General features: G+C 42.5%; 1 protein-coding gene across 3 annotated transcripts; it reads left to right on the top strand.

Moving 5' to 3' along the window:
• The first annotated feature begins 1866 nt into the window (after positions 1–1866).
• On the top strand, positions 1867–23516 carry ANKRD13A (ankyrin repeat domain 13A). Of its 3 annotated transcripts, none has more exons than XM_030582604.1 (15): positions 1867–2259; positions 5081–5213; positions 5359–5483; positions 6020–6065; positions 6807–6950; positions 7514–7709; positions 9038–9104; positions 13356–13437; positions 14275–14333; positions 15530–15660; positions 16413–16570; positions 17401–17505; positions 18639–18799; positions 19252–19319; positions 21445–23516. In XM_030582604.1, exons 1-15 carry the CDS (start codon positions 2164–2166, stop codon positions 21641–21643), a joined length of 1770 nt encoding a protein of 589 aa, XP_030438464.1. In that variant the 5' UTR covers positions 1867–2163; the 3' UTR covers positions 21644–23516. The 3 variants fall into 3 exon arrangements, with proteins under 3 accessions (XP_030438464.1, XP_030438463.1, XP_030438465.1); XM_030582603.1 differs by having other exon boundaries at positions 17401–17514; XM_030582605.1 differs by lacking the exon at positions 6020–6065 and having other exon boundaries at positions 6807–6867; positions 17401–17514.
• The last annotated feature ends 548 nt before the right edge of the window (positions 23517–24064 follow it).

The following is a 24064-nucleotide window of genomic DNA, read 5'->3' as shown; positions in this document are numbered from 1 at the left end:
GATGCAAAAATTAGCAATGAACTTTAGATTATGTCTTCTGGTTTTCAAGCTGTTAGGGTTCACTTGGCTCACAATTTCAAGCTTTCCTCACTAACCATGAGGGCTAAAAACTAACTTATTAAAAATGACAGCTGGAATTCTCATGTATTCAGTTGTTTCCAAGAGCTGGGCCTTAAAATTAAAAAAAAATATTGCAAGACTTACCAAAAAACTGTAAGTGTTAACAATGCTGCCATCTTTCACCTTGAGGGTCACCTGTCTGATCATTTGTAACCACTAGATCAGGGGTTCTCAGACTTTTGTACTGGTGACTCTTTTCACATACCAAGCCTCTGAGTGCGATCCCCCCCCCCTTATACATTAAAAACACTCTTTTATGTATTTAACGCTATTATAAATGCTGGAAGCAAAGTGGGCTTTGCGGTGCAGGCTGACAGCTCACGACTCCCCATGTAATAACCACTTGGCCCCCTGAGGGGTCCTGAACCCCAGTTTGAGAACCCCTGCACTAGGTAGAGAGAAGAGTAGAGGATCCACCCTCTTGCTGTAGCTTAGCAGCCAGTTAATAGTGGGCTAGAATGGGAAGGGGAGATCTGCTTGCAAATGTACAACTCTGCCCAACTGACCATATGATATGTATTAGCTGTCTCACCCTATGGCATCTCACTCCCTACCTCCTTACCCGTCGCCCAATCTATAGACATGTACTAATCTAGCCATCAGTTTATCTCCATACTTGCCCATTTATCTAGCTGTCTCCAGACTGCACACCCATTTATCCAGCCAGTTCTCTGTTGCCATCTTATGTATAAAGCACCTAATAGTAAAGTATCTGAGGGCCATGAAGGGCACGCTCACTTATCTCTGAGGCAACAAGGCACTGGCCACTGATGGCGACACAATACCACAGCCAATGGTCTGAACCACTGCTCCGCAACAGGCTGGGCAGCTGCCCTCTTCCAAGATGGCAACCTGAGACGCACGGGTAGAAAGGACGTTGCTGTCACGCACGGTTTGTGTCTGCAGACGGGAGAGCATTGCTGCCCTCACCAAAGATGGCTGCCGAGGCGAAATGGATTGGGGGAGCCTCACCCTGCCCTACCTCAAGATGGCTGCGGGGGAGTCAGTGCGTGATTCTACCCTCAGCCGAAACGGTGACCTCGGCCGCACGGAAGTACTAGGAAGGGTCGCTCCCTCCCGCTGGGTGACGGAGCCTTCAGGCGAAACCAATGTCCTGATAGGGCGGGGGAAGAGCTCCCACATCCGTGTATTTTCCTCCGCCAGGCAATGGGCGAGCCTGAGGGGAGGAAGGGTCCATCTGCCTGCTAGAAGGGGGGCGGTAAGGGGTAACTTTCCCACCCCATGGGCTAGCTAGCGGGGCAAGGGACTGGCCCCGGAGCGCCTACCCTCTCCCGGGAGCCCAGTGGTTCGTTCCGGCCGCTGCCCTGGCTGGTGTGAAACATTCTAGGGAGAGAAGGAAAGCGAGGGGCTGGGGTCAGGAGAGGGGAAAGGTCAGCGCTAGGGTGAGAGGTCAGGGGAGGGGGCTCGGGAGCACCGAGGGAGAGACTGTAGGGGAGCGGGGCCCAGAGAGTGAGGGGGCTGGTGGCTGGAGCCTGTTGAGGGGGCAGAGGTTGAGGAGGCTGGAGCCTGTTGGGGGGCAGAGGTTGAGGAGGCTGGGAGCCTCTTGGGGGGGCAGTGGGGGCTGGTGGCTGGAGCCTGTTGGGGGGGCAGAGGTTGAGGAGGCTGGGAGCCTCTTGGGGGGGCAGTGGGGGCTGGTGGCTGGAGCCTGTTGGGGGGTAGAGGGTGAGGGGGCTGGGAGCCTGTTGGGGGGGCAGTGGGGGCTGGTGGCTGGAGCCTGTTGAGGGGGCAGAGGTTGAGGAGGCTGGGAGCCTCTTGGGGGACAGAGGGGGCTGGTGGCTGGTGGCTGGAGCCTGTTGGGAAGGGGCAAAGGTTGAGGGACTGGCATGTGGGCTGTTTGAGGGGGGTTGATGTGGGGAGGGTATTTGTAAGGCACCAGAAGAGGGTGGGAGTCAGTGGGGAGAGAGTCTTGTGGGGCTAGGGCTGAGGGGCTTGGTAAGGGCCCTGTGAGAAACAAAGAGGGGGAGATCAGAGTGGGCAGGCACCCCCCCCCCGGGAGGGTTGAGCCCTCTATTACCTGACAAGATGAGCTCTCCGTGCGAGGCTCGTGGCACGTTTCCTCTGCATGTCTTAGTCTGGAATAATGACTACAAACAGCTGGATAAAGAGCTGGAAGGCAAGGTAAAATGGGCACCAGACCAACATGTGGTGCAGTGACTTCTTGTAGAGATAGGGATTGTCCTCTGAAAGTACCCAAGGCACAATACAGGACATGATAGACTGATAATTAGATCAGGATAATAGATCAACTATATGCATTTTGTGTGATGTGAGGACTTAGAAAGTAACTTTATATCTTAGTTAAGTTTCTCTTTGTTAAACTTATTAGGGGTTTATTTATTTTATTTTTTTTACAGCTCTTTATGATTAAAAGGGGATCACCTCAGGAAGGCACAGAGATTATACCCTTTGTCATGCAACTTCTGCATATTAAATATTTGACTGTCTTTCAATATAGTCAGATTCAAGGCATTGAGAAAGATACAGATGGATTGTAAAAAACTCTGTAGCTGTCAGGAAAATGTTAGAAATCATTTGAATCAGGGCCAAAAGACAGGCAGATGTGACAGGCACTAATGCTTTTTGCCAGAAAGGCAGCAGATAAGTACCACGTAGGTGGGGGGGGGAGGGGGGAGAGAGGAGGAAACCAGCACACAGTAGGGGTATCAGCTACTGCCAAAGATGAAACACAAATTGATTCTTTTTTTTTTAAATCAGAATGGCACCCTCAGGGAGCCAACAGTTCACTGAAAATTGAGGCGTTTTATTTTTCTGTCTTTATATTGTGCTGAGCCATTATCTTCCCTCCCCCAGTACTGATCTGGTTTTAAGATTACTGCTTTGCAAAGATTGTCAATGCAGTAATTTCCTTCCTTGTTAAAACACAAAGGGCTTATTTCAAGTGTAGTCCTCTGAGCTTCACTGGCTGCCTTAGAACATAGGAGCCCAGCAGCTTTGCACTTTCTAGAATATAGAACCACAACTGTGGTAGAAAATAGCTGATCATCATGGCTCACTGTAGAACAGAGAACACAAAAATCCGGTAGTCAGCCAAGAGCTGTGATGAAAGTACCAGAGTTAAAAGAGAGGCAGTAGGAGAAACATTCAAAAATCTGCATCAAATCCCAAGCAACAAACATGCTAGTATAACTCCAGTACTATGGTTATAGCTGCTTTAGGAGTACACAGATTGAACTTTGAGGTTCAGCAGTGCAGGGGACACACTGGTAGAAGCATAGCCTATTTGCTTTTATTGTGCCCGAGGTAGTGAGTATGTGTTCTGAACTCATCAGCTAATGCTGCCTTCTGACACAAATCCTGATGGTCATCCACAGCTCCAGCTGTACACTATGAAACACTAGTATTGGCTTAAAGCATACCTGTGTTGTTTCTTGAGAATCTTGGAATGCTGTTACTGTCTCTAATTCATATCATCTTCAGTCTGTAGCAAGGGATTCTCTATAGATATTATTGAACCCTTGGGTGGGGTGTTCATCTCTCTCTTTTAAGGTTTTAGCAGTATTAAAATCAACACATGTAACAACAAATATGATTTCACTGCCTCAGTTTATTTTTATTATCTGTATTCTGGTATCACCCACAATGTATAAAGCCCTGTTTGTGCACACTGTAGTCCTGTTCCCTGTCACAAAGAGCTTATAATACAAGAAGACAGGCAACATATGAAGGGTTGGAAAGACATATTCCATCAAGCCTAGAAACATCTCTCTTAAGTGAAAGTTTTAAAAGGCATTCTGGGAGTACACTTCCTCTTACATCTTCAGGACAAACTTCTTGCTGTGTGTGGCAGATGTGCTTTGATAGGATTTGAGGGATTGAAAGAAACTCTAGCTGGATATAGTCAGCATATGAAATGATAAATGGCTATAATGTACAGCTACAGGATAATCATAGCAAAGAAATTGAGATAAGACGGTTCCAAAGTCCTTTATATTTTGGTCACTGCAATAGGCATTGCAGTTTGGAGAGAGTAGGATTGAAGATCAAATGAGCTGCAGCAATGAGATGAGGATGGTTTAACTCAGATTCCTTTATGTTCACTACTTGGTGTTTTAAACATAATGCTGTCAAATAACCATGTTAAGTTCTGTAATAACTTTATTTTCTGAGCCCACTCTTGACTTTTCCCATTTTCCTTTAGTTATAGATTCTCTTCTGTTTCAAATCTCTAAAGCTAGTAGTGAAAAATATATGTAAGGTATGAGTATGTTGTGCTTGCATGTTTTGGATATTTGTGCCTTGTGTACTTCCATTTCTTAGTGACTTGTAGAGAATGCACTCACTCTTCATTGTTCTGTGTGTCGGTCAAATAGATGCTTTTTTAATTGTCATGTTCATCCATATTCTCACCAAAAAATTACAAAATGTGCATTGTAAACTGTCACTTGCTCTTAATTTTTTTTGCTGATTCCAACATGTTGGATATCTTCCATTATACCCGCCAGTGGCCATTTCACTGTGACTGCCCATGGTACAAAATAAAAAGAATGGAGCACTGTCTACTCCTCCTAAAAGAAACTGTTCATAAAGAAGTGGGAAAGGGGGAGGGGGAGGGGGCAGGAATAATCTAGAATGTTTTTGTTTTTGTTTCTCCCCTTTTCCTCCCTCTCATTTCCCTCCTCTTTTCCTGTCATGCTGACACATACCTCCCTTACTTACAATCACTTCTAGGGTGCCCAATTCTACTCCTGTTTGACTTCAGTAGGGCGGTAGGATCAGGCTTTTAAGAAGGCAATTCAGTAGCCGTATCAAAGCAAATCATGTAGGATAAGTAGTTCCAAGCAACAGACTGTTCTGTAGGAATACATATTGAGTGATTACAGCTTATTGCTGAAAATGTTTGTTTTAACTTTCTTAAATGTGTTCTGATTTTACATTTGATAGCTAATGCTGAAGCTGCACTAACTTGATTACTCAACAGGATGTCGATCAGCGTGACCCACGGGGTCGGACCTTGCTGCACCTCGCTGTTTCCTTGGGATATATAGAGTCTGCCGAAGTCCTTCTTCGACACAAGGCAGATGTTACCAAAGAGAATGCACAGGGATGGACAGGTAAGAGGTCAGCCCACAGGCACTTAATCATTGAGGGTCTAAAATCTGTCTTTACAAATGTCACCTTAGGACCGTGGGATGTGGGTGCAGCGTTCACTTTGCTTTTGTTAATATTAAACCTTGCCTGTGTTTGGGTTTCTTGCAGTTTTACATGAGGCTGTAAGCACAGGAGACCCAGAGATGGCATACCTGATACTGCAGCATCGCGACTACCACCAAACGTCTGCAACACTTGGAGGGGTTCCTGAATTACTCCAAAAAATTAATGAGGTAAATGCTTAGTGAGACCTGAATGTCATGCTGGTCAGTTGCAGCTGGATGAATTGTTAGTTTGGTTCTAGTTGACTTAAATTGGCAACTTTAAAGTCAGATTGATGCATTATTCAGTTCAAAATTGTGTCTATCAGCTCTACATAAACATGTGGGAGACCATGGAGTTTTCTCTGTTTTTATTAATGATCTCAGGTCTTGGAGGAGGATGCTTATTCTTCCTATGTCAAAGGCTAAGAGTTATGTGCTTTTGTAGTAGAATAACAAATGAAGAGTAATTCAGTAGGAAACAATGATAGCATTAGACTGTTGCAGAACAGTGTTACACTCCGTGCCCATTAATTTAAATTAAATGACAGATATCAGCACGTGTAAAATTCATATTTGTTGGTTTCATTGTGCTTTCTATCAGGAGCATCTCAAAACCTCTACTTTCGCTTGTTTCTAAAATGTACATTTGACATGCTGTACTGAATATTATTAATCTAGTGTTCTCTCCCTTGGTGGTTCATTTGAATACTTTGTTTCTACACTAGACTTCTGATTTTTATGTGGAAATGAAATGGGAATTCACTAGCTGGGGTAAGTTTGGTTTTTTGGGGGATTTTTTACATCTTTCTTACCTCTACGTTTAAAAAATTGCTGAAATAAAAAGTATGTTTGCAAAGAAAACACAATTGTCAAGCCCTTACTCTCTCCCAACCCATATTTTTTTCCTTCAACCCAAAAAGTCTCTGAAGTCTTGAAGATTCCTTCTGACCACCTTAGGCTGCTGCACAAACTATACCCTTCCTTCAAATATCTCTTGTTTAAGATTTTTTTTTTTTTTTTTAAGCAGTGCTATGCTGAAGATTTTTCTAAGGCCATCCTGATTTTTGGGAGACATTTAAGTTAAGACAGCTACACAAACATTATGCATCAAGACATAAAATATTCAGGAAACTTATTTCTTTACACTGCAAAATAGCATTACAGGTGATTTGACTTTCTCCAAACCACTACATATTTAGCCATTGCATGAGGCAGGATACAAAATTACATCAGGCCATTGGTCTGTTCTTGTGTTTCGTTTCCCTATTGTGTTAATCAATAAATCAAGAATCAGTCCTGATAATCTCTCTGTTCTTTTTATCTAGACATTGATTCATAGGTTTAAGGCTAGAACGGAACATTATAATCATCTACTTTATGCTCTGTGTTATACAGGCCATAAACATTTTCACCAAGCACATAACTTCTGGTTGAGTTTAGTCTTCCTACATTTGTCCTCTCTGTTAAGGATTTTTATATTTGCGTCTGTGTGTGTCATTGTTTCTTTTACAGTTCCACTTGTTTCCAGAGTGTGTCCAAATGATACCTGTCGCATCTGGAAAAGCGGAGCTAAGTTACGCGTTGATATCACATTATTGGGCTTTGAAAATATGAGCTGGGAACGAGGGAAACGTAGCTTAATTTTCAAGGGAGAAGGTAAATGCTTTAGTACATTTGATTCATTGATCATCAATTAGTACGCAAACTACCCTGACAGATTCCTAGTGTTACTAAAAGGACACACGTAATTATAAGCTTTATTTCTGCATGCTTTCACAGACTTATTTGTGCTGGGAAGTGCATTTTCTGGGCTATCAGGTCACTGGGCTAAGCAGAAGTGATTGGACTTTCTGTTAAGAAAAATCTTCTGGAGCAAATATGAATCTCTAGAACTTGACTTTACCCTTCTCTCCCACTCTCAACAAAAACAAAAAAGAAATCCACTGTGCTTTTTCTTTTTGGAGGCCTGAAGCTTCAATATTAGAGTCTCTTAATTCCATTATGAAAAATATCATAAGAATGACTTGGACAGGCACACAGTCTGCTTGCACATCCCTACCATGTTGGTGTCTAGTAACTTGCCCTAGGTAAGTGAGTGATTAAAACTTTGCAAGGCAGCTTTAATCCTCATTTTAGTCTATAGTGTGTGTCTTGGTCAGCTCTTCATCCTGAAGGTTTGTTCTGAAGTCTGTAGTCCATAAAATATATCCTTTCAACAGATACAGGAGGCTGGGCAGAACTAATTGAGATAAACCATGACGACAAAGTTGTCACAACAGAGCGTTTTGAAATCTCTCAACAAATGAAGCGTCTGACTTTGGGCTCTGTGATGCCAGAAAGAAAGGAGGTGGAAAGACGCCTTACGTCTCCAATTATTAATACATGCCTTGATACTAAAAATATTGCGTTTGAAAGGTAAGGTATTTAAGCTTCTCTTAATGAATAAATCCTCCAGATATGAAATATGCAAGATTACTATACTCGCAATGTATTTTTTAAGTCTTGTAATATGTATCTTAAAAATAATATGGGATGTAACAATAACTGCTTATCTTGTTCCGTACAGACACTTTTTAACATCTCAGTTCATTACTTCTTGTCTGGCAAACGATTTCTATTTGGTGTGAAGTCCATTTGCACCATAAGATATGGTTTCCCATATTAGTGAGTCAAGGGTTATGTCTTCTGATTTCAGATATGTATCGGTGGTTCCTGCTTATTTTGTGAAGCATATGTGCAGTATTGAAAAACCAATAGTAGGGGTTACAGCTTTTCTTGACTTATTCATTCTACTCTGGCTTTAGTTTTAATCATATAAGTCTATTAAGAATATCTCTAAATATTATCAGAGAATACAGCAAACTACTTATAACTGTATTCCTCCTTTTGTTACATTAGTTTATTTGACGTTTAATCTGCATGGTCAAAGGAGTTTGCTTTCTCTAGAAAGCATCTCTATTGTGCTGCACATTTTTTGGGTGCTATAAAGCAGTTGTTATAACTGCTGGAAGAGGTAGATTTTGGTTTGGTTTGGTTTTTTACTGCAAGGAAGAAGAGTTTGTCAAAACATGGATGCAGAATTATAGCCATTGAGGGACAGCAGCTATCAAAGCTCACTAATTGATTCCACTAGATGAGTAAAGATTGTTTTGGGGTTTGTTTTTTTTTCCCCCCCTTGAATACTGAGATGTACTTAAGGGGTAACATGTTAAAGTTTTCAAGTTCTAAGATTCGCAGACTCTCAATGGGACTTAAGTTCCTAAGTTTCTAAATTCATTTTGAAAATGGGACTTATGAGCGTTTGAAAACATTACCCGACATTTCATAGATAAATGTTTTTTCAGCTCTATGAGTCCAGGTCCCCCAACTGTCAGCTACATGTTGCTAGTTGAAATAAAGCTCAGCAAGTTAATAGTGATAGAAATGATGCAATGGTTTCCAGAAACTCCCAATTCCTAGCTGGTCAGGCATTCACATCACAAACTAAAATCATGGTTCATTGGTCTCTGCAGTTAAGGCAAAGTCTGAATGTGAAAAGAAATTAAAATACTCTGAGTCCTGTGTTGGAAAAGGGTGTTGGTGTTTGCAGGGACAGCTTATGTTATCGTTGCACCTTTTCTCTAGAGCTGTTTCTCTAGAGCTCAAAACACTATTCAGGTGAAATGTTGTTAGGGAAAACAGCGGCCTGGGACTAAATATAAACTGCAAATGCATAGATAATTGTGGTGTTTACTCTTTATCAGAAATACATCTGGATTTTGGGTATGGAGGACAGAGAAAGCAGAAGGTGTTAATGGTTATGAAGCAAAGGTAAAAACCAGTTCTTTCCAACTAAGATATCTCCTAGCTAATTGAATTAGAATTGTGATCTTCTGTATCCCCTGTGTATCTTGGATTTTTATAGCTTGCTTTGGTATCTGTAACTTCTGTGGTTTTGCCACCAGATTTGTTTTGGGAGTGACAAGTCTTGGAGAGGGTACCAAATAGCAGGAGGGGTGTCCATGGGTGAGAGCGGCGAGGGGCGGAGGGGAACGTGGGATGACAGGCACCATGGAGATTGTAGCAGATAAAGGGGCAGGAGCTCAGGAGGTGGGGGTAGGAGCAGAAGCAGACAGAGAGAGGCTGCTGGGGAGAAAGGCAGAATGGTATAACCACTAGAGAATGCTTTCTTCCAGAACTTAGAATTGAGTTCATTGTTTCTGCGTATCTACATTCCTTTGTCTGTCAAGTAGCTGTAAAACTCGCTAGCAAAGTGTCTCCATCCACTCTAGTGGCAGGTCTAGGAGAAGATAACAACCTTCTTCTGCTCCAGTTACTCCAGTAGATCCATAGCAGAGTCTTCCACTACTTGAGCTGAAGATCTCAACTCTGCTGATGACCAATATGGAGGGTCAATATATTTAAATATGATTGAATCTCTTCTTCCCCTCCCCACCTCCCCATCTTAAGCTTTCACAAAACTGAAATTGTATTAAAAACATTAAGGTTGCAAAGTCAAGCACTCAAAAGTTAGGAGATGCCACACGTAAGGCCTCTGCATCCCTAATTTGTCTTTGTGCATATGCATGATGATTAGTCTAAAATTACATCATCACATTTATTTTCTGCAAGATCCAGTGCACAAGGTGGACTGTGCTCTGGGAATGAATCAGGAATAATGCATGATCTGCTGTTAATAGAAAATCCTTGTTTCTCATCTTGGCAAAGGCAATCTTGCCCTACACATATCCGTTCAGAATCTTGCTGCAAAGATAATTTCCCAGCCTTCACCTTGACCAGCTTGCCCCCATCTATTTGCATCCCTCCACTAGCTCTCCTTCTCTCTGGCATCTAATGTAAGCTACTTGTCTGCACTTTCAAAGCCCTTTTCCATCCCGTGCCCACTCCACCTATCATGTCTCATTCACTGTTGAAATGTTGACTCTCATCTGGACTTCTCTGCAGCATTCACTGCTGTTGACCATATAAAGATACTATTGTCTCTCCTGAGAGAGGTGGTAGCAGTCAATGTCATGTGTTTCAAATGGTTAAAGCAGCAAAGAATCCTGTGGCACCTTATAGACTAACAGACGTTTTGGAGCATGAGCTTTCGTGGGTGAATACCCACTTCCTCAGATGCATGTCAAATGGTTAAAGTTCTTCCTGGAGGGATGCATCCTTTTGAGTAGTGATGGGAAACTGACCCCTCCCTTGTGGAGCTGCACAAGGATCAATTTTCTCTCTCCAGTCCTATTCATCATCTACACGCAGTCATTAGGTGAGCCGGTAAGGCAACGTGGACTCCAGTGCCACCAATATGCGGGTAATGGAGCTCTACCTTTCCTTCACCATGTGCCACAAAGACTGCCTAGGGCTTGGATGAAATCCAAGGACAAAGAACAGCTGGCTGAAGCTGAACAGAAGCAAGACAGAAGCTGTGCTGGTGGGCAGAGGAAGGCATTTTGAATGATTCACAGCCCTGGTGCAGTCACTTTTTGTTTGAAGGTACATACCCACAATTGGTCAATTCTGTCTTCTAGCTTAGGAGACTCCTGAATTCATCACTGATGTGAAGTTCTCTCATTGCAGCATATGTAAGTAACTGTTTCTACCATCTCCCATTGGCTAGGAGTCTGGTGGACAGTGACCTGGCCTCATTATTTATGCCTTTGTCACCTCATTTGGACTACAGCCATTTGGACTGATTCCTGCATGTGAAGCCTTCAGTGCTTAGGAAACTCTAGTTGGTACAGAACACTGCATCATGTCTTCTCAGCAACACTGTGAACACATCAGACCCATCCTCAGCTTCTGGTGCTAGCTTCCTAGAAAATATTGAGTCAAGTTTAAGGTCTTGGTCCTTATTTTCAGGGTACTCAGTGGTCTCTAAAAGATAACTCAACTCAAGCTCTGGGATGAAGAGCATGGTTGACAACTCCCCTCCTCTGGCACAGTGTAACTTTCTACCATAAGAGTAAAGTGCATCTGTGCAGTAGACAGAGCTTTCTTGGGATTGCCCCAAGACTGTGGAATGAACTCTCCCAGAAACGAAGGACAATCCAAACCTTTCATTCAGTGCAAGTGTACTACTTTGACCTTTCCTTCTGTAAAATAAATGTATTAGTAGGGGTGTGTATTATAAAATTCCAAACGCAGTCGTCCGCTGCACGCACACCTTCCTTTGGGGAGAGGATGAGGGACCAGTTATGTGCCCATTATTAGTCACATTGCTGTAGGCATTCAGATACTATGGTGATGAGCATGGTAGAAGAACCTGTGTAGAACAGAATCTATACAACCTCTGCTTCATCTCTTGCTGAAGTTAAAAGGGGATTCTGGTGAATGAGGGCAGGGAACTGCAGGAAGAGAAAACATGGCTAAAGCAGTTGAACGCCACTCTGGAGAACTGGATTCTATCCCTGCTTCTGTCACAGAGTCCTCAGCATCACTTGGCAAGTCAAGTAAACAAACTTTTTCACTGGTAGTCACTAACTGTTCCTCATTTTCAAGTGCCTATCTTGATATCCAGAGGTTTTATTTAGTTTTTGTTTTTTGTTTTTGCAAAAGAGCAGAGAACTCAAAACTGCAACTGAGGTCAGTGGGAGAGGTATTCTGAACATAGCACTCTCTAAGTACTCTAAAAAATCAGGTCCTTGACTTGTCATATTGGGCACTCAAAATTTGTTGATGTTTCCGACCTTAATTGCCCTGTGCTTTAGATCCCCATGTGTAAAATGGGAATAATGCCCACTCAGGTCACAGGGTGGTTAAGATAAATTCATTAATCTTTGTAAAGAACTAAAATACTGCAATGAGAGCACCATGGAAAACCTGTGAGGAAATTCTAATTTACTGTTGTTTGGTGAAGGATTTGGATGGTCTATAGTCTACTGCATTATTTACTGTACATTAAATGGAGATTAAAATAAACAATGAATAGCCTCCCATTCAATGAGAACTGTCCATCCCGGGTGGTATGTGACCATGTAATTAAATTGTTACATAATGTAGATGCTCAAGATGGCCAATTTAAGGTTCTGGCATTTCTTGACTTGTGAGTGTAGGTCTTTGCAGACTTATTGTTCTTTTGATGTGGCTGGGGGTTGGTTTGTTTGTTTGGTTTTTGTTAAAGTGTAGTGGCTTAAACCTGTACAATCGACCCGTGTGTAACTGAATTCATTTGAAGCTCTGGTATGGTCAAAAAATTGGTACCGTAAATGGAACCTTCTCACCCCTCTGGTTGCTTAGGGTCAAACCAACAAGGATTGAATCATATCACTGCTGCGGAACCACTCCTAAGTATGAGCGTGCACCCATGAGAACTGGAGTTCCTTCTAGCTGTTGCATAATTCCATCTGCAGAATCTTATCAGTGACTTAGGCTGCGGCTGTGCTCTCTTTCTACTTATCTGCTCGTCCCTGTCCCTCTCCCTCCTCCCTCAAAATTAACACACAAATGGGGGATTCTACACTTCCTCAGTTTAGAGTGCCCTGCCAATCTTTCAGCTGGAACCAACTTCATTAACAGGAAATTTGTCTGCAAGCACCTGAATCTTCTCCCAAGAGTCTCTGGAAGGGCCTGACCCAGTTCTCACTGGAGTCAGTGACAAAACTCCTTTGACTTTTGCGGCTGTAGGATTGGACCTAAATGATGACTCATGCTAGCTAGTTTTCCTTTGTTAATGGATTCTTGGATAGATTGATTCTAGCAGTTTGCCCAGCAGATGGCTGTCTAGCTCAGCATTAGCATGGGACTCTGTCAACGTAATGAGATAACAATACATATTTGTAACATTTCCAGCACTTCATGGAAAAATGAGATAAATAGACAGATCACACAATCATGTTTTATTGATTTCTGATACGTTAAAGGTAGACAGATTCTTGTTCCTCCTCTTTCCTCTGCCTCTTGGTTTAACTTTTTGAATTTGTTGCTTGGTTATCTTTAAAGATGCTGCTTTTCTTATCCTTAATAGTTGTCAGGGGGCCCTGGTCTATGACTGGAACCCCTAGGCAAGACAGTAATACATATGATAGATGATGATGATGATGATGATAATAATTAATAATATCCTTTCTAAAGGTCTATACAGCAAACAATGTGAATGTAGTCACAAAAATCCGAACAGAACACTTGACAGAAGAAGAGAAAAAAAGATATAAAGGTAACTTCCCATCGGTTATCGGAAACTGAATAGAACATTTTGTTAAGATCTTTGTACAAAGAGGCAGGACATAACCTCTGTGCACAACACATGCCTGGTGAAGAGTAACCAGGCAGGTTACTCTCACTTGCCTCTGAACCTGCTGAGGCTAATTCCAATCGCTGTATACTTGAGGTGGCTTATTACTTGGCTCTCTGAAGTTCTAATGTAAGTGTGAATGATTCTCTGTAGTTTTGATTCTATTTATTGGGAAAACATGTTTGAAAATTAGCGTCAGAGTTTCCTCTAAAGCCTCAAAAGTGGTACCCTTCCCCATGGTTTCATTTTCTGTCCCTGCATATTCTCTGCTGTGAAAGCCTCTGTACTTTCACTTCATAGCTGTTCTTTTTACCTGGGTTAAAACTATAAGATGTCTGCATTATTTTTGTACTCTTAATTCTGGGGTGTGTATTGAGATTATGGTCTTGTTTCAACCTTCTACTATAATCTTGGGGAGGGAGGGGAACAATTGCCTCTCAGCAGTTTTCAGACACTCCCAGAAACAATGGTGGACAATGATAAATTTTAGATGCCCCTATGTTAGTGTCCTTAAAATCATCATCCCTTCCCCTATTTTATTCTTAAATCTTGGGCTTTTCTAGCAAAGGGTTCATCGAAAACCAGCCTCACCACTGTTGTCCCCTATTGAATGAGCTGAGCAAACAAGGCTCTGTCCATCTTCTTTTCACTATGGAGCTGGGGCTTCCCTTGTCACAGAGCCTGAGATGGATGCATGTGCACTTCTGTGTTAATTAACTCTGCTAATGAGCCTATTCCTTCTCCCTCCTTTTTCTCAAGCTGACAGAAATCCACTGGAATCTTTTCTTGGTACTGTAGAGCATGAGTATGGTGTGCAGGTGAGTAAAATCTTTCTCTCATCACTGACTTTAAAAGCAGTCACTGCAGTGTTGAGAAGTAACATGAATGAGTTATGTGGATCTTATGCTACATTCATCAAAACTGTTTCTTCAGTTCTAGAAACTTAGTTCAAACACTGGGTTCTAGACTTACCCTTGAGAGTTTTAATGCCTCCACCCACGCCTGTTGCGGTAAGAGTAATTGTACTTTTCCTTTTGAAGAAGCTTAGGACTGGAGGTGGGGTCATGGAATCTGGAAGGAAGAGTGGGAAATTGGGCTGCTGGAGTAAGATGAGACTCTGAGGGTTTGCCATGGGCTTCTGTTCTTACCCTCCCCCCCACACACACCCCAGAAGACTGGAATAACCAAATGTTCTGAAACTGTAAACTTGCAGACCTGCAGCAGCTTTGGATTGAAGATATGATGTTTCACTGGTGACCCAGCAATACAAGGAAGTGCCAGGGGGTACAAATGCTGCAGCAGCATGCTAGCATATAGCAACTTTGAGAAATGGGAGGGGTCCTTGGGTTCTATGCAGAGTGTGAATTATTGATGTTACCAGCCCTGCATAAGAGAAAATGCTTTTCCATCTGTACAGGTTTGAAGATGAGTAGGTAATCGATTTACCAGCTGATGGCTCTGCCATGGGTTTTGCTAAGGGTCTTGCTTAGGTACTTGGCCTTGTTGGAATTTGAAGTGCTTGCCATAGTACTGGCTACTCTGAATAATGCGGAGCCTGGGACTGCTTTATACTATGTATGCAGTGTAGTTGTAGCCGTGTCGGTCTCAGGATATTAGAGAGAAGGTGGGTGAGGTCATATCTTTTATAGGACCAACCTCTGTTGGTGAGAGGAATAAGCTCTTGAGCCGCACAGAGCTCTTCTTCATAGTTTCTAACTTTGACATATTAAATCCTCACACCAGTCTAGTTTGGCTGCATTTTTGAAGGTAGACTCTCCTGTCTTCGTAAAGCATTGTGAAATTTACAATCTGCATGAAAAGCACTATATTAATGTATAGATCTGTCTTTTAGTCTGTTGTATCTGTGTGTTAATTTCACTACTGACTCTCAATTTAGGTGAAATGTGCTGCTTTATGCAGTTTTCACTTAGATTGCACTAGAATCTGAGATACGAGCTGAAGCTCCTGTAGGAAGGGTTGTTGTCTACCTATTATGTACTGTTTATTTTTACAGGACCTCAAAACAGAGTATGCCACAATGAATAACCCTACAGCCATTACTCTGGAGGAATATTTTGACCCGAAGTTCGATCTGAAAGATAGGGACATAGGAAGACCCAAAGAAGTCACTATTAGAACGCAGAAGTGAGAAATGTTAATGTATAACTTGAAATGCTTGTCTTAAACTCTTCCTGTTTGAGGTCTACCTGCTTTGATTCTCCTCCAGTGTTTTGCTTTTAGAAATCATATTGTAAATGTCTAATATAATTCACTTTGTGCAGGGAGTGAGGATTGAATTAAGGGTGGCATTTTCAAAAGCACTCAGTCTTGGCCTGCCCATGCTCCCTATAAAACCAGTGGGAGGAGAGTTAGGTGAATGTGAACCATTTAGTAAAATCCTACCCTTTATACAAGTGAATGGTGCCAGTCTGTCTGAGGGCTCTGGAGGCTGAAGTCTGAAATCTATCAGCAAACCAGATGTAACATGGAGAGTGCCAACACTAGTTTCTCCCATATTGTGCCTCAGGTCTGACTGAGTGTGCAATTCGGTCTTCAGCCTCTGAGACCTCCAACAAATGGGACAGTTGTGAGGTTTGATTTCTGTGATGCACACATCTCTCTGCTGGAAACTGGACTGACACCACCTTCTCACTGCATGCATTCTAAGCCATTCAGATAGTAATTATTCTTGGTCCTTACTGCTCACCTAGGTTATAGTTCAGCTAGGCCACTGCTTCAAAAAGAAGCTATGTATCCCGGGATGCGATGGAGCCATATAATTCATTTTCCAACCCTAGTGGTATTGTCATCAGCCTAATACTATATGTATTTTGCCACATGTATAGTAGAAAAGTGAAAACTCTTCTAATATCCTCGTGTATAACTCGCTGTTACAGGTTTAAAGCAACCTTGTGGATGTGTGAAGAATTCCCCCTCTCTCTCATGGAGCAGATCACTCCAATCATTGATCTGATGGCCAGAGCTAGTGCTCATTTTGCTAGACTTAAAGACTTCATCACTTTGGAATTTCCACCTGGATTTCCGGTCAAAATTGGTACTGTTCACTGTTCAGCAATCTTTTGGACTTAGACTCTTTCTTCATTTCTGTTTTGTTTCTATTCGTGTTCTCCAACCACAGCACAAAAGTTTAAAAACAGGGACAAACATTAATATACAGTTCAGTTCCTAAAAATGCCACCTGTCACCCCACCCATCTCCCAGTCAGAGAACCTGGGAAAACAGCTGAGCCTTACCATCTGTCTGGATGGTCCTTAAATCTAAGCTCTGAAGAACCAAGCGAGGAAGTGAATTCCAAAGGCAAAGACTATTGCTAGTCCCGTCTATTAGCACTAGTGCCTTGCATAACTGCAACTGAAGAGACTACCTCTCTCTGCACAAAGCTGAGACTGAAATAATTGGGGCTTTATAGGTCAAAATCATCATCTTAAACTTCACTGAGGTGGCCACTGCAGGCAAGAAGCAAGGTGTGATATGCTCTCTTCATAGAGCTGTGGCTTAATAAAGAGGCCACCGCTGCATTCTACACTAGCTGCAACTTCCAAATAGCATCAAGGTGTATCCCTCTGAAGAGAGGATGGCAGTGATCAGCACTGGGTGTATTGCGGGGAGGTGGGTTGGTTGACTGTTCTGTGAATATAATATGTCTAAAAACTTCACTTGCACAATGCTACGTTATGAGACAAACTGACCGCTGACATTTTATTCTGTGGTAAAGTGAGGTGCAGTTCACTGTGCGGCTACGTAACATCTGTGAAATTTATCTCTTTATGCGTGTATAAAAACCCCATTGCTGCTGCTGTAACTGTGGAAAAGTGTATGGCTCTGCTATGTCTCACAGAAATCTTGTACTACTTCCATTTACAGAAATTCCCTTGTTTCATGTGCTTAATGCTCGGATTACATTTGAAAATGTTAATGGCTGCAGGACAGCTGAGGAAACTTCTTCACAAACTGCTGAAGGTGCAGAGTGTGAGTTGGGTAAGAAGGTGTAAAGCTCTGGTGGGTTTATGCGAGGGCTTTGTTTGTGTACTTGCTAGCAATGGGCTTTATAGAATAAAGCAAACCTGTAGGCTGTACAGGCTTGAACTGAAGAGATTACAGTAGGTTGTAGTTCTTACTGAAACTGATCTGGAAAGCCATATGTGTAGTAAAATATCTAAGTGGCTGGAATGAGTATTCACCAATCAGATTAACCCATTCACACTTCAAAACACCCACTCAATTGCCTGTTCCAGGTTAACTCCTTGGGTACTGGAGACTAATGTTCTTACCTTTATCGTTTATACAAATACTGTGTATGAGAGCAGTACAATGGTAAATTGTCAGCGATGGATTTGTTTCCATGCTTATATAGAAAGGGCTACAATGGGGAGGGTGTGCACGATAGTGGGGAAACAACATTGCAGATGTATAATGCATTCCGCTGTGAGCTGCTGACAAACTCTTCTGCTAGGAGTCCTCAGCTTTAGTGATAAGTTGGCTGCACTTCGTGTTTCGTAACTTTTTGGCAAACTTGCCTCTTTTATTTTTACTTATCAAAGTTCAGTATAGCTGCTTAGTTCTTTGGTGCCACATCTCGGTTTTCCCTGCTGCAAAACTTGCTGGCGCCATGTTCGTCTATGTTCTATTTATTCCTGTACCTTGGCTGCTATGTAAGCCTCTCCAGACCCCATTCACATAGAATGAATATACTGTGGGTGGTTCGTCTGAACGGAAGGGCAAGATAATAACAGGGTTCAAAAAAGAATTGGATCTATCCTCCATGAACTTATCTATCAGTGGCTATTGGGCAGGGATGCAAAACTATCCTCTGAGGTATCCCTAGCCTCTGTTTGCCAGAAGCTGGGAATGGGTCACAGGGGATGGATCACTTGATGATTCCCTGTTCTGTTCATTCCCCCTGAAGCACCTGGCATTGGCCACTGTTGGAAGACAGAATATTGGGCTAGATGGACCATTGGTCTGACCCAGTTCAGCCATTCTTATGTTCTTGGAGTCTTGTTTTGGCTGATTTATGTAATTGAAAATGGGCTTTGGGAGTTGATTTTTGGATTAACAAGCTGTAAGCGTACAATATAGTATATCTTTAACTATATTTTTAGCTTCTACAGCCTCTAGCTTTGAGGTCAACCAGTCTGTGTTTGAAATCCCCAAATCTTATCACACTCAACATGATGGTAGGAACGTGCGTGTGCAAGATGAAGATAATGAAATAATGCAGTTTGCTATTCAGCAGAGTTTGTTGGAGTCCAGTGGGAACAAAGTAAGTCTGTACTGCCAGCTGTTCAGTGTTCTTTCTTTTTCTAGGTATAGTATAGTATGTCTCCTTTTACCTCAGTCCTGGTTTTGACTTGGAAAAATTTACTTGGCTAGTTTAAAAATGAAATACCAGTTCACCAAAGTAATTGTAGACCTAATAGAGAGTTAGCTTCTTGTTTCAGCTTTATATTATCCACCAAAGCAATATTTCTTTATTTTAACATGAGCTGTATATAGAAAGACACGTCTCTAAACTCATACCAAGGTATTTATAGTTTCTGCAGGAATGGATGACAGATCCCTGTAATACTGCAGTTTTCAAAAGAATCTTAACACAGAAAGTTTTTGAAACTTGTCACAGCAAATATCAATGAGATATTCATGTCTGACTTAGAAATGACTTTCAAATATGACTTGCATTGCTAATTCCTGAATCACTGTGGCCTTTTCCCCCAGGAAGCCTTAGGAATGCATTCCAATGGAGCAGTTGCCTATGCACAGGACTTTAATATACAGTATCAAAGGTAATTTCAACTTTTCTAAAATTCTTAAACGCAGTAGGCCAAATTTTTGGGCCAGAGTGTAAATACCTCCAGCAGTAGCCCACAGGCATGCTGCACGTTGTATAGCCAAGTAGGAGAGCACCTGGGCATATAAGGCAAGGCACAGCAGCAGAACAGAAGCCCAGATCACATACTTTGTGGTACTACTAGTCTCCAAGAAGAACCTCAAACAAGTCTCCTTGTATAGTATTGGGATAGCTGTATTAGTCTGTATCCACAAAAACAACAAAGAGTCCGGTGGCACCTTAAAGACTAACAGATTTATTTGGGCATAAGCTTTCAAGAAAAAGTGAGGTTTTTTACCCATGAAAGCGTATGCCCAAATAAATCTGTTAATTTTTAAGGTACCACCAAACTCCTTGTTCTCCTTGTATAGTAGAATATGGCCTTGCTAGGTCAGTCTAAGGATTGGAGTTTTGATTTCTTTGACCAGCCCTTGAGCACCCTCAGAACAAAGGATCCTTTATCTAACTAGACCAGAATTGAAGATTCTCTTTTTCTCCTGCAACAGCTGCTAATGTCACCCCTCTAACAAGTGTCCTCACACTTATTTACCACACCCTGGACACTTGAGAATTTTTGTTTTTCCCAAACTTAAGTTACCTGTTGTTACAAATTTAGGAGCAAATTTTTAATGGCCCTCTGAAAATAGGCTGCAGTATCTTAGGGCTTGTCTACATCAGAAAGTTGCAGCGCTGGTGAGGGGGTTACAGCGCTGCAACTTAGGAGGTGTACACATCTGCAGGGCACCACCAGCGCTGCAACTCCCTGTTTGCAGCGCTGGCCGTACTCCCGTTTTGTCTCGGGTGTAGAGGATCCAGCGCTGGTAATCAAGTATAGACACTTACCAGCGCTTTTCTTGACCTCCGTGGAATAAGCAGGTATCCCAGCATACCTGAGGAAGCCTCTGGTAATCAAGCTGGTCTCCTTCCCCGGCTTGCTCTCGCGTTCCCCGAACCCGAGCAAGCAGGTCTCCTTCCCTGAGGTTTGCTGGGTGGTTCCGGGAACGCGAGAGCAAACCGCGGCGAAGCTGGTCTCCTTCCCCGGTTTGCTATCGCGTTCCCCGAACCTCCGTGCAAGCAGGTCTCCTTCCCTGCGGTTTGCAGGGTGGTTTGGGCAACGCGAGAGCAAACCGCAGCGAAGCTGGTCTCCTTCCCCGGTTTGCTCTCGCGTTCCCCGAACCTCCGTGCAAGCAGGTCTCCTTCCCTGCGGTTTGCTGGGTGGTTCCGGGAACGCGAGAGCAAACCGCGGCGAAGCTGGTCTCCTTTCCCGGTTTGCTCTCTCGTTCCCCGAACCTCCGTGCAAGCAGGTCTTCTTCCCTGCGGTTTGCAGGGTGGTTCGGGGAACGCGAGAGTAAACCGCAGCGAAGCTGGTCTCCTTTCCCGGTTTGCTCTCTCGTTCCCCGAACCCCCGAGCAAGCAGGTCTCCTTCCCTGCGGTTTGCAGAGTGGTTCGGGGAACGCGAGAGCAAACTGCGGCGAAGCTGGTCTCCTTCCCCGGTTTGCTCTCGCGTTCCTCGAACCCCCCTTGAAGCCGCCCAACAGCGCTGCAGTGTGGCCACATCTAACACCACTTGCAGCGCTGGTTGCTGTAAGTGTGGCCACTCTGCAGCGCTGGCCCTATACAGCTGTACTAATACAGCTGTAACAACCAGCGCTGCAAAATTTTAGATGTAGACATGGCCTCAGATTCTTCCTCTTGCAGATGCAAACAAGCATTTGTGTATACATAAAGAATATCGTCTCAGTATCAGCTTTGTACATGCAGAAGGTTGTGCTTATAAACTAGGTGAGTGCACGTTTAGAGGCTGCTGAAAACAGCCATTAGGGAGCAGATCTTCGATAGCAGGCTCTCAGGAACTTTCAGAGAAAAATGGATTTCATGTTTGGAAACTGCATGACTACTTCCTAGAACGCAATCCTCTCTGTAGCTGTCCTGAGGATTGCTTTCTTCCCCTTTAGGAAAGGGAGGCTATCTGGCAGTTGGAGAGTCTCTTGGAGACCTTGCTCAAAAACTGATAGGAAGAAAATGAAGTCAAATGAGATATGTACCTCTCAGCTCTTGAAACTGTGTTTCTCTCTCACCAGGGCACTTCAGGAGAGCTATATTATGAGTTCAAGTACTCCCCATGTTAGCACTCCAAATGAGTCTTCCAGTTTTGATAAAGACTTACAGCTTGCCATGGAGTTGTCTGTCAGAGAGCAGCAGGAGCAGGAGAAACGGCGTCGTGAAGAGGAGGAGGAAGAATTTCAACAAGCTTTGCAGCGCTCTCTCACAGAAAAATAGACTCCTCCTTCAAACCTCTAAAAGAGGGGTGCCTCAATGTATGTGACACTGAGGGCTGCAGTAGCTAGGAGCCTGAGGACCACTCTTGGGTTGCATAAGTAGAGGATGTCCTAGCCACCTTTTAATTGTCACCTTTAACATAGAGATGTGGCCCAGAGATGCTACAGCTCTGGGCATGCAGTTCTCTAGCTTGACCCAAGTGCCCTGGCGTGTTGTGTGCGGACACCTGTAGTTTCTATGGGCTGCCACCTCCATGATTAAAGGTGAGGACAGTGGTAGAATTCCAGGAGCTATATTTGGCTCCCAGGCCATATCCTGTTCAAAAATTTCATAAAGGGAAGAGAGAGAGAAATATATAAAGAACTGGAAACCTTGCCTGGGCTATATACCTAGGAGCACAGCGATATTTGAGAACCTGATACATAGAGAGTTCAGAAGAGAAACTTCCTTATTACCTACCAAAGGCATATTAATCTGTTCAGTCTTTCCTAGTAATTGAATGCCAGTCCCTGTTTCTTTTCTAAATAGAGAGGAGAATGTGTGAAGTAGTCTTTCACTCCAGCGAGTGGCTTCCATTAGATTTGGGTGCACATGACTAGGGATATTTTGTCTTTTCAGTTCCTGAGCATTTAAAATGCAGCCGTGCTTATCAATAAAGTTGATTTTTAAACTTGAGTTAATTCAGGCTAAAGGTGCACTCAAGATTAAACTAATGCTTTCTGGCCAAGGGCAAAAAAGATAGCTAATAGAAGGTTTTTTTCCCCTTAAAAAGGGACTACCTGTTCATTCAAATATAGGTTTCTCTAGTGATTCAAGACCAGCTTAGTTCACACAATCAAAGAGGGCAGCAAGAAAATACATAGAAATAGGTGCTTTTTTAAAAAATCAATTTACTTTTTTTGTGAAAGAAATTTACACTTATTTGGAGGTAGGGTGCTGAATACATGCAGAGAAATTAGGTGAAATTTTCATGTATGCCTATAAGTAAGTTCTGCCATCTCAAAGGGAAATATAAATATTGCTTTTTAAAAGTCAAATGTAAATCCTTCATATGAATACATATTTTTTATCTAAATCTTTTTATTGATTTTTAAGAGAAACCAAGTCAATACAATTACACTCTTAGGGAATAGTATCATTAGCAATACAGGAGTGTATTTTTACCAAGTTTTCTCAGGTCTTTATTCATACTATATATTTTTAGTTCTTTTGTCTGCACTTCTGTAAATGTACACAGCATACATGCTGTGATTGTCAAATGCACTCCTCCAGTACAGACTGTACAACCATAGGAAAGCCTTACTGCAGTGAAACATCTTACTGAGCAATATTTCCTACTTATAGCTGGCAGAAGTGCAAAGAAACCTATGGTACATGTGGTCTTATCCTGCATTTGTTACTCAGGCAAAACACAGGGCTGCCTCTGGCCCTATGTGAAATACTATTAACCAGTCTAACTTGCAATAAAATGAACATGATCATAATCAGTAAAAAGTAATTTAGAACTCAGTTTTATACCGTATAATCATCTATTGTTTACGTAGCAATCAGATTAAAATTCCTTGTATGCTCACTTGTGCCAGTATAATCTGTGTCATGTTTGTTTCAGACTATGCAGCTTGCATTTCATAAAACTTTGACTTCATCCCTAAATAGTTTATTTGGGGTTAGCAGTAACACTATCACTTGCTTACCCATAAGCAGCTATACATTGGAATTATTGCTCCTCTCTTTGAAAAGAGAATTGCTGTAACTGTCACACCTACCTGAGGGACTTAAAGCCTTTCGTTAGTGTTTTGACAAGTTGTGAAATAACAGATAAAAGAATTCAGTTTTTTTTCCTCGTGGAAATAAAAAGCATTGCTCCCTTTAAGAGCATTTGTCTGGCGTTCTGATTACTAATAGAAAAACAAGATCTCAAACCCACCTTCCCCCCAGCAATTTAATTTTTGTGCTTTGGTCACCATAAACGAAATGTGTATTTGCTTCCTATTCACTGAAGAATCCTCCCAAATGGGAGGGGAAGCTCGTGGGATAATAATAATTCTTTGTTAAGCACATACATTTTATTCTAGGCAGAGCTGGCACCAACAACCATAGGTCAGGTTGCTGAATACTTTCCATTATAAAATGCTGTATTCAGTTGCTGTACAACTGTGACCATTTGGACAAGCTTACCATGCCTGGTGTCTGCCTCAGGCCAAATTACTGTTTTATTTTTTAAGCTTCATTGCTTTTTGAGAACCAAGCTTGTGGGTGGGGGGAAATGTTGGTAAATCAGTTAAAATCATTTAACTGAGAAACTCTGCTGCTGCCATGCTCTGGAGTGGGGACATAGGCTTGGGCTGTGATACTTGCTGCTCCTGGCAAAATCTGGCCACATTTGCCCAGGTTATAAGGATCTGAAAAAACAGCAATTCC

The sequence above is a fragment of the Gopherus evgoodei genome, chromosome 13 (assembly GCF_007399415.2).
Source record: "Gopherus evgoodei ecotype Sinaloan lineage chromosome 13, rGopEvg1_v1.p, whole genome shotgun sequence".
In the NCBI taxonomy this organism is placed as follows: Eukaryota; Metazoa; Chordata; order Testudines; family Testudinidae; genus Gopherus; species Gopherus evgoodei.
The sequence above is the reverse complement of the archived record's forward strand: the minus strand, read 5'-3'. Positions and strand labels throughout refer to the sequence as shown.

What these genes read in the sequence shown, in the direction of transcription:
- ANKRD13A (XM_030582603.1), top strand. Translation starts at nt 2,164, where the DNA reads ATGAGCTCTCCGTGCGAGGCTCGTGGCACGTTTCCTCTGCATGTCTTA. An exon ending in TACTCCAAAAAATTAATGAG is followed by an intron (nt 5,484 to 6,019) that starts GTAAATGCTTAG and finishes TTTCTACACTAG; the next exon opens with ACTTCTGATTTTTATGTGGA. An exon ending in TGGATTTCCGGTCAAAATTG is followed by an intron (nt 16,571 to 17,400) that starts GTACTGTTCACT and finishes TTCCATTTACAG; the next exon opens with AAATTCCCTTGTTTCATGTG.